This window comes from Orycteropus afer, unplaced genomic scaffold (genome assembly GCF_000298275.1).
Source record: "Orycteropus afer afer isolate SDZICR_OR568_19922 unplaced genomic scaffold, OryAfe1.0 scaffold00018, whole genome shotgun sequence".
Lineage (NCBI taxonomy): Eukaryota > Metazoa > Chordata > Mammalia > Tubulidentata > Orycteropodidae > Orycteropus > Orycteropus afer.
The window spans coordinates 19,349,517-19,364,773 of NW_006921605.1; the positions used below are offsets into that span (position 1 = coordinate 19,349,517).

The 15,257-nt window shown below is 39.1% G+C and overlaps 1 protein-coding gene across 1 annotated transcript in view; it reads right to left on the bottom strand.

Moving 5' to 3' along the window:
* The window catches only part of TANC2 (tetratricopeptide repeat, ankyrin repeat and coiled-coil containing 2), a 413,117-nt gene that overhangs the window by 31,699 nt on the left and 366,161 nt on the right, over window positions 1-15,257 (bottom strand). Inside the window, exons 14-17 of the mRNA XM_042783546.1 lie at window positions 11,511-11,633; window positions 10,161-10,397; window positions 4,409-4,594; window positions 2,394-2,487 (exon numbers count right to left, since the gene is read on the bottom strand). Of these exons, the coding sequence (XP_042639480.1) occupies window positions 2,394-2,487; window positions 4,409-4,594; window positions 10,161-10,397; window positions 11,511-11,633 (640 nt within the window). The remainder of the gene's footprint in view (window positions 1-2,393; window positions 2,488-4,408; window positions 4,595-10,160; window positions 10,398-11,510; window positions 11,634-15,257) is intronic.

Sequence of the window (15,257 nt, forward strand, 5' to 3'; positions counted from 1 at the left end):
CTGTTGCATTGTGGTAAATTGTGGTCAATGTCATGAGACAAAGTGTATGTGAACTGCTGTATGGAAAGTGAATCTGCTCTGTAAATTTTCACCTAAATCACAATAATAATAATAAAAAAAAAACCCTAGCAAAATAGGAATAGAAGGGAAATTCCTCAATATAATTAAGGACATATACACAAAACCAATAAAAAACACCAAACCAAACTCACTGCCCTCAAACCAATAGCCAATATTATTCTCAAAAGAGAGAGACTGAAAGCATTCCCCTCGAGAAAAAGAACCAGACAAGAAAGCCCTTTATCACCACTTTTATTCAATATCATACTAAAAGTCCTAGCTACCGCAATAAGGCAAAAAAGAGAAATAAGTAGATTATCATAAATAGACTATCAAAGGTATCTAAAAATGCACAAACAGCAGAAGATAAGCTACAGCAGAAGATGTCTAGGACTTCCTAAAAATTAAAAACTTATGTTCATCAAAAGACTTCTTCAGAAGAGTAAAAAGAGAAGCCATAGGCTGAGAAAAATTTGTTGGCAGTGACATTTCTGACAAGGGTCTAATCTCTAAAATTTATAGAAAACTCCAACACCTCAACAACAAAAAGACAATCTAATTTAAAAAATGGACAAAAGACATGAATAGATATTTCAACAAAGAAGACATCCAAGTGGCTAACAAACACATGATAGGATGCTTGTGTTCATTAGTCACTGGAGCTATGCAAATTAAAATGATAATGAGATACCATCTCATACTGGCAATGATGGCACTAATCAAAAAACAGAAAAGAAATGCTGGTGAGGTTGTGGGGAGATTGGAACTCTCATATGCTGCTGGTGGGACTATAAACTGGTACAACCAATATGGAAAATGACATGGCGCTTCCTCAAAAAGCTGGAAATAGAAATACCACATGATCCAGCAACCCCACACCTGGGATATATCCTAGAGAACTAAGAGCCATGACATGACTAGATCTATGCACACCCATGTTCACTGCAGCACTATTCACAACAAAGAGTGCTGTAATGTGTTTCATCTTCATCACTGTTACTCTTATAATTTCTATCTATTCTCACCCCTGGGCCACTACCTTTTTTTTCTGCCCTCTTCAGCAGTTGCATGCCTGTGACCTTGGCAGGTATGGCAACACTGTGTTGGGGAAAGTTGTGTTGACAGAAGAGGTAAAATCAAGTTGAACCTTCTGCAGCTGTAGGTCACATATGCACACCCTAGAACTGCTCATGTCCTAACAAGCCCCTTTTCTCAGCCTGTCTCTGGCTTCCCTCAGGACGGAGTCACAGAGACTGCAGCTGTTTCCAGCTGTACATTTTCCTTTAATCGGTCATGGGCTCTTCAGCTGCAGCTGCCTGGCATGTGCTCCTTTTGGCTCTAACAGAGGGAGGGATTGTTTGAGAAGGAAATTCCTGAACTTTGGACCATTGTATGTGATGTTAAAGAAGCCATAAAACCATGGGGCAACACATCATAATTCAACAGGTCATTATAACTTTTAAATAAGTTCAAGTGTATTTTCTTATTTTTAATAACATTCTGACCCTAACCAAAACACATAGTCTTCTTGTTTAATAAAATATTCTCTCTAAATTGGCCAGCCAATACTGGTCTACTTCTCCAAGCAAGTATGACACATATCTGTGGTGACTCTACAATTTTCATTGCCTTGGTTTCATAAAAACACATTAAAGGTTACTAACATTTCTCCAGATGCTCTAGTTTAGACTTGAAGGAAAGACAACAATCTTTTCTTCCAAAGGCCACAGGGAAGATGCTTCTGTTTGTGCGTAAGTACCAAGTAATATGCAAACTGCTTTTCTACAGGCTAAGAAGAATTGTGTGGAGCTGGGGTTACAGAGTGGTACCCTCATGTTGTACCCAGACAACAACTTTACTTTGTTTAATACTTTCAGATACCATTTTAACACGGCAGCACAAAAATTTAACCTCCTGGTTTATAACTGTGAGTGCAAAGAGTCATTTTCTTAGGAGAAGAGTTATTTTCATGATTCCCAAATGCTACATGTATCAAATTAAAAAAAAAAAGAGAAAGACCATAATTATTTTCTATTCTGGTGTGGCACACTGTAAGGAAACTTTCAGTCTTTCCAAAACTTTTTGAAATAAGAGTGAAGTGAAATATTGTTTGAAAGAAAAGTTGGGTACTAATGGTATGCAGAATCCAAGGGGGACGAAAAGTAAGAGGGCAACTGCCTTTTTACTTTGGATGCACTGGTCTCCAAATAAAAGCCATAATACATGTGACTATCAAAAGTATGCCAGTGAAAAAAGAAGGGTATAAGATACAGAGAGTCTACACACACACAACACACTCATGAGAGAAGAGCAACTGTGTCCACGTGAAGTACCTGTCTCTCCCCAGAGACTGTCAAAGCTGTTGATCTGTGCTCGCTCCACTTCCTCCTCATCTTTTTCTGGAAGATCAAGTAGGTAGGAGACAATCTGAAACAAGAAGTTGTGTCAGCTCAAACATCAGATGGAAAATTATGCTGCTGACACTAGCTTGTGAGATTTGGAAGATACTTGGACATCCAAGTGTCACTAAATCTCTTATACACAAAAGGAAGCAGAACTAACTGTCCTAGCAAAGAAACCCAAAGCTGCTAATATTGAGCACTTGTCCTTTCAGGGAGTTTACATGTTTCTCTTGACCAAAGTACACTTACACAGCACGTGATTCTACAGAATTCTGCATTCCTCATGTTTTAAGTTAAAGAAGCAATCCAATCCCACATCCTCTCCATAAAAAGACCCTCCTCCCCCCTCCCCCAAATGTGGAGAAAACAGACGGCTGGCAATTCTTCCAAACAGAGTGATTATCTTCTTTCTCTCTTTCAGAAGTACAAGAACTGTTCTAGGGAAAGTGAGGGGAGAATAGCTGCTAGCAACAAAGGAAAGTGATGGTTCTGTTTCTGGAAATTTGTGTGTACAGAAAGTTAAAAACCTCCCACTGGTGAGAGAGTGTTCCGTTTACTTAACACTCCCCCAGTCAACAGGGCAGCCGTTTCACGCGGCATCCCATGCGGCGGTGCACCGCAGCCAGCTCGCACAGGCCCACGGGAGCTGGCTCAACTTTCAGGAATTTTTCAGGCCAGCTGTTAAACACAACCATTATTTAAACATTAAATAACAATAAATTATATTAAAACTAAGACTAAAAACCACACAAACATCACTGACTTTCTACTCATTTAACTACATTTTACTATGATCTATGCGCTTGAGGCTATCAATAATATTTACTGGGTCTGTATGGTGGAAATATTATACAATGGTACACTATTGTGTATCTCTTCCCACCCTGGAAACTGGAGTACATTACAAATCAGGGGTAGATTAGTGCTGAAGCTGAAGGAGCTTTCAGCTTAGTGAATACATATATACATACATATGTACATACGTACATATACACACACACATATACATACATGTGTATGTATGCACACACAGACACACATGCATATGTACTTTACTGTGGTGAAACATACACAAGATGAATATAATTTGTATAAGGGTGATGGCACCTAACAACAGCCATACCACCAAGTCCATGTATTCTGCCATTATTATTATCATTAATAAATAAATTAATAAACATACTATTTATATAGTATTTTACAGTCTTCGAAGACTTTTCATAAAATCCGATACAAAAGAATTTATTAGTTTCACTTTACTGATGGGAAATGAAGGCTCTAAGAAATTAGGTAAATTGCCCAAGGTCCAGAGTTCACGAGAAGGAAAGCTGGTACTCAAACCTGGTCCTTCTGAGATTCCAGGTGCTGCATTCTTCCTACTCTACACTACCCAGCCATATGACCACAATCAACTATTAATCCCTCTGAACTCCATGGCCTTTATCTCTTAAAAATAAAATCTGCTGTGTTAATTCTGACTCATAGTGACCTTACAGGACAGGATAGAACTGCCCCATAGGGTTTCCGAGGCTGTAAATCTTTATGGAATCCCAATGACACATCTTCCTCCCATGGAGTATCTGGGGGGTTTGGTTAGCATCTGTGTATTTTAACCACTGCACCACCAGGGCTCCATTATCTCTTAAATGGGATAGAAACATGGGGAAGAACTGAATGAGATAATTTCCAAAGTCTTTTCCAATTCTCACATTGTATGCTCATAATTCTAAGGCCCAGGCATTTGAGTAGTCAAATGCTTTATGAAGTCTAATTTCCCCATCCCTCAGAGCAGTGATCAAAAAGCCAATTTGTATTAATTTGTCTGGCAATTCTGTAGCAATATAACCCTTCTATGCTGATTTCCTAGGCCCTTCAATGCCTACTGTGAAAAAAATCCAAAAAAAAAAAAACCCAAAAACCTTACACCCTCTCACCTACTTTCTTACCTCAGTGTAACCCATGCTAGCTGCAGCAATGAGGGCCTGTTGGATGGCTTGACTCTTCTTAAACACTCCTTGCTGCTGGCCGGCCATAGTCCAGTCACACTGAATCAAAAACTTGACAACCTCCAGATGACCTCGGAGTGCAGCATGGACCAAAGCACATTGCCCGTTCTTATCCAAGTGATCCACCTAAGGGGAGGACACAGAAAAACATGTATGAACAAAGACATGTGGCAGAAAGGGCTGTACTCCAGTCTAGTTATACAGCCCACTACACATGTTGGGACTGCTCAGATTCCTCCTTTCCTACTTCCTGAACCAGTCTCTGAACACATATAGAGGATCATTTTCTACACAGAAGATCTGGCTACATAATCAATGAACTACAACTCCCCTAGATTCCCCACTGGAGAGAACTGGAGCCTGACCGTAAGGCCAGGCTTTTTTACATTAAAAGAAAAAGAAAAGACAAAACCCCAGCTCAAGCTCTGTTCTCAAATAGCTCTTTTTAGAACAAGATTTGAGAGACTTTGTAGCTGTGCTGGTACCAAAAAGTGTCTTTGAAATCATGAGAGGGAAGAAAAACATTTTGAAGGTCCAATTTTTTGGTTTTCTGAAGTAAAATATCTCATATCATATATCATGCATTTGACCACGGCGCTGTGGCAAAGGCCATTTCTCTTCCAATGGGAGGGCAGAAATGTCAAAGATCTGGCCAAACTGGCTAGAGGCACTTGGAGCTTAATGCTAAGCTAAGCTCCAATATAAGCAGTTTTTATAATTTTAGTGCTGGTTACAAGTTAAGGCTGAAAGAAGAGTTTGACTAAGATCAATCTACCAGAAAAGTCTCTCGCCTCCAGTCTCAACAGATGAGTAGGTTATCTGTCTGATACAGTTAAAGCACTTGAAAATTAAGTTCTGTTTCTGGGTCTCCCACTGACTTCAGTTCCACTCAGCCATCCATGTAACAAATATTTACTGAATGCTTAGTGTGTGCAAAGTACCATACAGAATAAAAAGGTGAGTGAGATCATAATATACAGATTCTGCTCTCAAGAACTTTCAAACGCCGTAGGGGAGATGGTACAAATATGACAAAAACCTATCCAAAAAAGGTCATCATAATTAATGTCATAAACAAAGTAAAATGTGCAATAAAATTTCAGAGGAAAAAAAATTCCCAGCTAGAATGAGAAACAGAGTCAGAGGGAAGGGTCCATCTCGACTGGTTGAGACAGGAAGTGATCAATTTATTCTGGTCTTTTTAAGGGTAGGTACATAAAGGGTAAGTCTGGACTGCAGAGGTGAGTAGGTACATGAAGGGTAGGTCTGGACTGCAGAGGTGAGTAGGTACATGGAGGGTAAGTCTGGACTGCAGAGGTGAGTAGGTACATGGAGGGTAAGTCTGGACTGCAGAGGTGAGTAGGTACATGGAGGGTAAGTCTGGACTGCAGAGGTCTAAGGGTGGGTACATGAAGGGTAGGTCTGTACTGCAGAGACTGCAGAGGTGAGTAGGTTTCTGAAACCACATCATGGCTATTTTTGAATGCCAGGCTAAGTGGTCTAAATATTAATCAGCTAATAGAGAGTCACTGAGGGTTTTCATGTTCCGAATTGTGCTTTTAAAAACAGGCAATGAAGAAAAGAAACCACGCTTCTTGGAGAAATAGCTGATGACAGGGCTGGAGCAGTTAACAGTATAAGATGAATATGGAACATCTTGTGGTGCCAGAAAGTAAGGAAGTGCTCAAAAAACAATGAGTAGAAGTTGAAAGGACACTGGAACCAACTTGAAGAAGCTCCCAATGGCCAAATCTGGGGCAAGTTGAGCGGTTAAATAAACAATAGTAGTAATAGATTGTAGCCCATGGGATAAAATAAAACACCCATGAATCATAGCAATACAAATAAACAAATAAACAAATAATAAATTGGGGGGTAGAGGAGGAAAGGCTTCCTTACATACAATTCCAATTAATAAGGAAGGAATGAAACAGAAAATCTTCATTAGGCAAACATCATAGCAATGCTTTTTGCAGGTGAGAACCACTGATGGGATCCTAAAATTAGCAGACAAAAGTATGATGAGAAGAAGATATCTGCCTATTCTCAAAGCAGCTCCCCAGATAATACTACTTAATTACAAGGGGGAAAAAGAGTAACTTTTGAGTTGAGAAACTTTTAAGACACTACCTTAACCAGATGATTAAAGTTACCATCCCCTTTAACGAGCCCTAGCAACATCATGTGCCTCCCGACGTACAGCACCAGGAAGGGCATGGTGTCACTTCTGTCACATCCTTGCCAAAAATATATAAACTCAACCTAATCATGAGAAAATATCAGACAAACTAAAACTGAGGCAAATTCTACAAAATTACTGGCTGGTATTCTTCAAAAGTGTCAAGATTATAAAAAAGACTGAGGATTGCCGAAGCTTAGAGGAAACAAAGGAGTGATAACAACTAAATGGATTGGCTCCTGGACTGGAAAAAGGACACTAGTAGCACAAATGGAAAAATTTGAATTAAGATTAGTGAATAGTATAGTATCATATCAATATTAATGTCCTGGTTTTGATAACTGGATTATGATTATATAAGTTATTAACATTAGAGGAAGCTGAATGAAGGATACACAGAAACTTTCTTCAGTATTTAAAAAAAATTTTTTTTCCTTTTATTGTGATTTGGGTGAAAGTTTACAGAGCAAATTCACTCTCCATACAGCAGTTCACATACACTTTGTGTTTCATGACATTGACTAAAATTTACCACAATGTAACAGCTCCCCCCCAATTCCTCCCCATAGTTACCTCTTTCCTGTGTCCTTCCCTCCATGTACTCCTGTCCCCCTAGTTATGTCCCTGTGCATATACAGCCCTTCTATTCTCCCATGATTGTTCTCTCCGAGGAGTGTATCTACCTAGTGTAAATGTTACCTCATATGCCTGTCTTTTGTTTGGCTGGAAGCCACAGGTGTGGGTTCAATTCTAGACCTCTTCAGTATTTTTACAACATTTTTAAAAGTTTAAAATTATTTCAAATTAAAAAGTTAAATAAAGGTGAGGTGATGGTGTGGAATGAGTTAGATAAAATTAGAATCTAAAAAGGAGTTTGTTACACAGGAAGATGTGTAGAATAATTCAAGGGGGTGGTGGTAGTTGGGGCAGAGATAAAGGAATAGGTGCTTAAGCTATTTTTAGGATAAAATTTAGAAGAGTTGGTTACTAAATAGATTTGGAAGGGTTCTGTAATTTTGTGAAAAATGGAGGCTACACTAGTAGATTTAAGAAAGGTAGTTACAGAGAAAAAATGATGAATGATTTTAAATAGGTAAATGTCCTCGCAAGGCATCTGGGCAGAACTGTCCAGGAGGCAGTTAGGAATGTGAACTGGAGCTTAGAAAACTTTTCAGGGGTTGGCAATTTGGAGTGAAGAGTTACACAAACTGCAGGTAGAAGGAGAACTAGGACCCAGCTGTGTTTGTTCTAAAGCCTATGATCTTAATGCTGAAGTATCAGGAGTGGGAATGGGGATGAAGAAGATCAGAGGGAAAATCTTAGCAAATGGTCCTATTAAGAGAATGAAGAGAGAAGAGCAACTAGGGAGGTAGGAGAACAAGGACAATATTAGAAGTTTTGAGAAGTGTCATGGTCAATATTGCTAACACTACGGAGAGGCTTAGAAGGGTGAGGAATGAGCAAAAGCAGGTTTAATTTGGTGACTGGCAGTTGTAAAACTTTTGAGAGAGTGGCTTCAGTTGAATGCCAAGAGATTTTCTTTTTTTAAAGTAGGCTATTTATTAGATACTGTATGAGTTTAAAAAAAGGACTTTATCTCTTTTAATCCTCACATTAACCCCATGAATCATTTTTATAAGTGAAAAAACTGAGACTGAGGGTAAATGACTTGTAAGTGAATGAAAGTAAGTGTGGATGCAGAATTTGACCCAGCTGTGTTAGATTCCAAAACCTATGATTTTAATGACTTGGGTGTTCTCTCTCTTCTCATGGAAGCCAGACTACAAGTGGTTGAGGGGAAGTAAGGAAGCAGAAGAAACAAGTAGGGGTGACTCTTAGGATAGGTTTGGTGGACATGGAAGAGAAAAGATGGAGTGGTGACTTCTAGTTAGCAGGTGAGAGGGAAGTAAACCTTCTTTTTAATGTTAGGGAAGACATTCACAGCCTTGCAGAAACAGAGAAAACAAAGTAGCGTGAATTTAGGGAAAGAATGGCATAAAATGTGAGAAAATGAGCAACATATTGGGATTAAGAGTACTGGGGGAGGCAATAGTTTTAGATAGGAAGGTAAACACTTCCTTCTCTGAGACAGAAATAAATGAGAGTGTAGGTGAGGATTAATAAAACTGAAATAGAGGCATATTGAGACACACTCAATCTTCATAAGATAGGAGGGCAGCAGTGGTATGATAAGGTCTGGAGAAGAGTAGAAATGATTTGAAAAGGTAGTCTTTTTAAAAACATGCTACCTCTGTTTGCTTTGAATAAAATGATGGTGGGAGGGTAAGGCCTAGGCAGCAGGAAAGACTAGCTGAGATTAGAATATGAATTTACAGCAATAGTAATAAGGTTCAGTTATCAGTCTGTTTCTAGGTGTCATTCAAGTGAATGGGATGTTACAGGTGGACCATCAGTGTGTCACAGTAAACATCTAAAGTTCAGAGATTTCACTGGGAGTCCCAGGTCCCAGGTCCCAAAGGAGTCTCAGGAGTTCCACACTCTTTCCTGGTAAAAGAAGTGGACACTTGAGAATGAGGTCTGACAAATTACTTACACTCCACTGCAAAACCACCAAAATTCTTGGTTTGTTTTCAGGACTGAAACAAAATACCATCGGGTCACTTGAAAGATTAAATAGTAACCTTAGGGGCAGTGAGTTTATGTTAATGGGTGAGGAACAACTTAGAAAATGAAGGGTGAGAATGAGTGAACAACTCAAAGAATGTAATCAATGTCACTAAATTGTACATGTGAAAACAGTCCAACTGGTGTATATTTTGCTGTGTACATTCTCAACAACAAAAATAAATAAAATTTAGGAAAAAAAATACTATGAGTCTGTAATTTCCCCAGAGGCCTACATTTGTGAGATGAGCATTTTTCTTTTCACTAATATTTTAAAATTAAGTCTTTTGTACCATTTTGGAAGCTTTTTCAGAGATTTGAAACATATTAATGGACACACTTTTAGGTGCCTTTGGTCAGTGTGAGTATAAACAGGGAGAGTTGTTTACTCCCACGCCTCTATGGTAGTGGTCCTCAGAGGACAGGATGAAGGGGTTTGGTCTCTGTTCTCATCTCCGTGGCTAGCTTTTCTTCTCTATACATGAAAGGCTTAGAGTCTGCAGGAACCATTCAGTTCAGACCTCCCACTGCAGACTGCCCTGCTCCCCTCACCCCCGCCTGACTTTTCTTTCCTCTTTGTTAGAAAGGGGTTTCTTCTGAGAATTTCTTGATTGAGTAGTGTCTTTTTTTGGCTGCTGATTAATGCAGCTTCCTAAGTGTCTATCAAAGGTTTCAGAACTTTCAGTGCCCAGACGCAGTGCGGACTGGCAATAGCAGCACTTGAAGTGTGTAGACACTGGGATGTATGCAGAGCCAGTACTCCCCTGGATCTATTCCCTAAGAGGATCTGATATACTCTACCTATGCTCATGCGGTAACAGTGGAGATGAGAAAGCCTGCCTGAGAGAAAGAGCAGAAGGGGAAGCAGCAGAGCTGGGCATCCGTTACCTTGGCCCGCCTCTTGCACAGCAGCACGACGACACTCAGGTATCCTGCTGCTGCCGCATACCCCAAAGGAGTCAGGCCACTTTCGGAAGAGGCATCCACATTGGCTCCAAACTCCAACAGGAGGGCCACCATTTCTGTGTAGCCAAGATGAGACTGCACACATAGAATTGGAGCATTATTTAAAACCTCAGTCCGGTAATTAATGTTGGCACCTCCCAAAATCAGCAATCGGCTGACCTAGAAGTAAGTCAATAAATAGAAATAAGAATCAATTCAAACATGAGTCACATCCTTTTAGTTATCTTGTATTATATGAAATGAAACTCTGCATCAGCCCTTAGCAGCATATCGTAATGATTTTATTATTGTATTTATTTAATTATTTTTTAAATATGATTTGGGTGAAAGTTTACTGAGCATATTCATTTTCCATACAGCAGTTCATACACATTTTGTCTCATGACCTTGACTGAAATTTCCTACAATGTAACAGGTTTCTTCCCAGTTCCTCCCCATAGTTACCTCTTCCCTGTGTTCTTCCCTCCCATGAACTCCTGCTCCCCGAGCTGTCTCCCTGTGCAAAACACTGCCCTCTGTTCTCCCATGACTGATTGTTCCAAGAAGTGTATCTACGTGATGTAAATTTTCAGCCCACATGCCTATTATTTGGCTGGAAGCCACAGGAGTGAGTTCAATTCTAGACCTGAAGGGTAGCTAGGGACCATAGTTTCAAGGGTCTCACCAGGCTCTATCAGACTAGCACATCTGTTCTGTCTTTTTATGATTCTGAGTTTTGTTCCACATTGTTTTCCCACTCTATCCAGGATCTCCTGCACCGATCCCCCTCCAAGTGGTTGACAGTGGTAGCCGGGCACCATCTAGTTCTTTATATAGGCTAGTAACAATTTTATTTTACAATCTTCATTGGTTCCTTTTTCAGTATCTTGTCCTTGGAAAAGGGTGTCATATGACTCATTTACAGAAACTGCTCAGTAACTAGAGCAAGTGCCACACATTCTGTAGTGTTGAATGTAGTCTTTATAAAGTGAACTCTTGGTCAGCAAGGCTCCTAGTAAAACAAGGGCTAGCTGGGACCAACTGACTCCCTAAACTAGCAGGGCCTGTTACTGTTAAGTCAGAAGCAGTTTGTAGAAGGTAGAAGGATAATATGTTTGGTCTTCAATTCACTGAATAAAATGTAATAATTTAAAATATATTAAATTATCAATAAAAATTAATGGAAGATAGTCTAAGGCAAACAAAGATCAATTAAACAGCCACTTAAATGTCCTTCAAATTTTATTTTATACAGTTCATATTTTAACCCACCTGGAATCTATATGCACTTACCTTTATATTTGGAGTGTAGAGATTTCGTAAAGATGCTAACGCCATGGAAAGGCCTTCCGTGCTATAGGAGATCCAGAGACCTTGAAGGATTGAGGATGATACACCAATTTTTTTACTCAAACCCTGAAAAAGAGGTATAGAGACAATTAAATTCCTAACTCACATAAAATGCACCATCAGTAGTAGCAAGTTGGCGATTTTTAGGTTTTGGGTACTAATAAATGAGAGCAGACTCTCCAACAAAGCCTTTCCACTGATGGGACAAAGAGCTGTCCTATAGGACAAGTTGACTTAAGTTGCTTCATCTTGGCAATCTCTAACAACAAATCTATTACATATACATAGCTACATTTGGATGTAATTTGTTTTTGCATACCTTGTCTATTAGCCTGAAATAAAATTATTAAAATAACAGAGACAATGCAATTTGGTCACTGATCTCCAATTCACTTTCTTCTAGGCATTTGGGAAAACTACATTTCCCAGCCTCCCTTACAGGCTATGGGACTAAATCCTGGCTAAATAATATATGGGCAGAAGTAAAATAAATCATGTCTAGGCTTGACTCCCAAAACCCCTGTGCTTTTCTCCATACTTGTTATTGTTCCCCTTGATTGCAGGCGAGTTGCAGAGGATCCAATGTAGGATTCTGAGCTCCTAGAGATTTCAGAATAACATGGAAGGAGGTGACCTAATGATGTGCACTGGAATGCAATGCAGGTGAGAAATAAATCTTTGTTGTGTTAAGTTATTGTGATTTTTTGCAGATTTGCTACTTGTTTTGGTTACTTTATGCTGCTCTAGAAGAAAACACACCACAAATGGGATGTTGCTCTTGTTGTTGTTATATGCCGTTGAGTCGGACCCGACTCATAGGGGCCCCTCCTTGGGTTTCCGAGGCAGTATCACTATGGGAATAGATTGCCCTATCTTCCTTCTGAGGAGTGGCTGGTGGGTTTGAACCACCAGCTTTCTGGTTAGCAGTCAAGTGCCTTAGCCACTATAATAAACAGGAGTTTATTCTCTTACAGTTTTGGAGGCTATAAGTCCGAGTTCAAAGAGTCAGGCTCTAGGGACTAGGTGAAAGCCCCTCAACTTTGGGCTTCAGCACTGCCTCTTGCTCCCGGTTCACTGAAGCTGGAGGCTTTTCTTCACTCAGGCAGCTGCTGGCTGCTGAGGCTGACAAACACAAGGTTGACAAGTACAAAGGCACAGTTCCAATATTACCAAACAACATGGCAGGTCACTAATTCAAGTCCAAAAAAATCCCAAGATTGGCAGGGCACGGCAGGCTGCTGAGCAATGATTTGGGTACATGCAGGGTTCAAGTGTGCCAAAAAGCTAGAGACCTTCTTCAAAGTTGTTTCTTATATACTGGAAGCAGACCACATTCCCTAAGACAGCTACTCAGCTGCTCACAGTAGATTGCAGCATGCAGTTGATTACCAGTCTCATCATGGGGAATACTACATCCAGCTGCCCAGCCACTCAACCAGGCCCAGGCAAGTTGACACATAAGCTTAACTATCACACTACTTACTCCTCATTCTGAGTGAGTGATCACATTTATTCATCAGGACATGAAAAACAATAATACAGGTTTGATTGCCATGAGACACAAAATTTCTCCTAGTATGACTGGCATAGCTACCACGGCATGTACTAATGTTTGTCCCTTTCACATAAACTGCTAAAGGAAGTTGGAATTATCCGTTCTTTAATTTTCCTGATGGTCATTCTCTGGCAATTTTACTATCTGCCAACATCTGGGTCAAGAGAGTTAAAGCAGGAAATCCTGAGGGCAGGGAGATACTAACAATGAAGCTTGGGGCTTAGTAACTGGATCTGTGAAGGTATTCTTTTTTAAAACATGCTACTTCTGCATTCCTTGGAATGTAGGTTGTTCTAGCCTAGAATACTACTATGTCCAAATCAGCAAGGTGTATTTATTTTGCATGCTAGAGGAGAGCATCTACAAAAGAGGAATATTAATAGTAAATTATGAGTTACAGGTCATCTAATAAAATCTAAAGTCATTGTGGTCATGGTCTTCTCATAGCAGGTCTGGGCTCTCTAAAATGAGTTAAGAAAAAATTTAATGTAGAGAGAAAATGCTATGGCAAGGCTGGATACATGAATATTTTGTAAAGGCCTTTTTGACAGGTTTTTTTTTTTTTTTTTTTTGCCGTGGGGATATTTTGATAAAATCAAAAATTGAAACATTAACTTTCATTTCCAAGAAATCTTCAAAGCAGATCCTTTCCCACCCCTGATGCCTACAGCTGAAAATCAATCCAGGATTGGGCAGAATGGTTCAAAGATATCTCATGTTATATATCCATATCTATATATATCTTGGTATTTTAAAAAAAAACCTTTATATTTAAATGTTTAAATTATAACATATATTATAAAAATCAAATAAATAGTATGGTGTTAAAAGTATCTTCCACCCCCATCTCAGTCTTAATAGGTAACTACTATTAAAACATTGGTATTTATCATTTAAGACACTTTCTATGTATATATAAATAGTATATATAAATAATAGACACAAAACAGTGTATATAAACAATGTAAAATTTAGTTTACGGTTTTCTTAAATTATGGAGAATTTCAAACTTATATACAAAAGTAGAATAATCTAGTAAACTGCTCATATACCCACCACCCTTTTACTTCAACAATGATCAACTCAGGGCCAACTTTATCCCCTCTCCCCATCACTGGATTATTTCCAAGAAAATCCCAGATGTCCTATTATTTAATATTTAACTATTTCAGTAAGTGCTTCTAAAAGGTGAGGACTCTATTTTAAACATAGTCTAACATCATCATCATACCATAAACTAACCAGGATTCCAGAATATCAAATATCTAGACAGTATTCAAATTTGTTTGATTGCTTTGAAAAATAAAAAATTTTGGTTTGAATTGGGATCCAAATAGGGTCACACACTTGCTTACAAATACTTTTTTTTTTTTTTAATTGTGATTTGGGTGAAAGTTTACAGAGCAAATTTACTTTCCGTACAGCAGTTCACACATACTTTGTCTCATGACATTGACTACAATTTACCACAATACTACAGCTCCCCTCCCACTTCCTCCCCATAGTTACCTCTTCCCTGTGTCCTTCCCTCCATGCACTCTTGCCCCCTGAGCTGTCTCCCTGTTAATGCACAGTCCTTCTATTCTCCCACGATTATTCTTTTCCAAGGAGTGTATCTACCTAATTTAAATGTTCAGCTCATATGTCTGTCTTTTGTTTGGTTGGAAGATACAGGAGTGGGGATTCAATTCCAGACCTGAAGGGCAGCTAAGGGCCACAGTCTCAGGGGTTCCATCAGACTCTATTAGATCAGCAAACTTGGTCCTTCTAAAAATACTTTTAAAATACAAATGGAATTATTAGCTACTCTTCTATGAATTGTTTAAAGAAAATATTACGGATATATTCTCTATCTATACACATACTTTTTATCTTTTGACACACAATTCTGATGCATTCTCTTTCAAGAAAGTTACAGTTGCCCATTATATGGATGTATCATCATTTATTTAAGCTAGCATGTGTTAGACTGGGTTCTCTGGAGAAACAAAAACCAGTAAAGCTTATGTTGTTGTTGTTGTTTGCCGTCGAGTCAAACCTGACTCACAGCGACCCCTCCTTGGGTTTCCGAGGCAGTATCACTACGGAAGTAGGATTGCCCAACCTTCCTTCCGAGGAGTGGCTGGTGGGTTTGA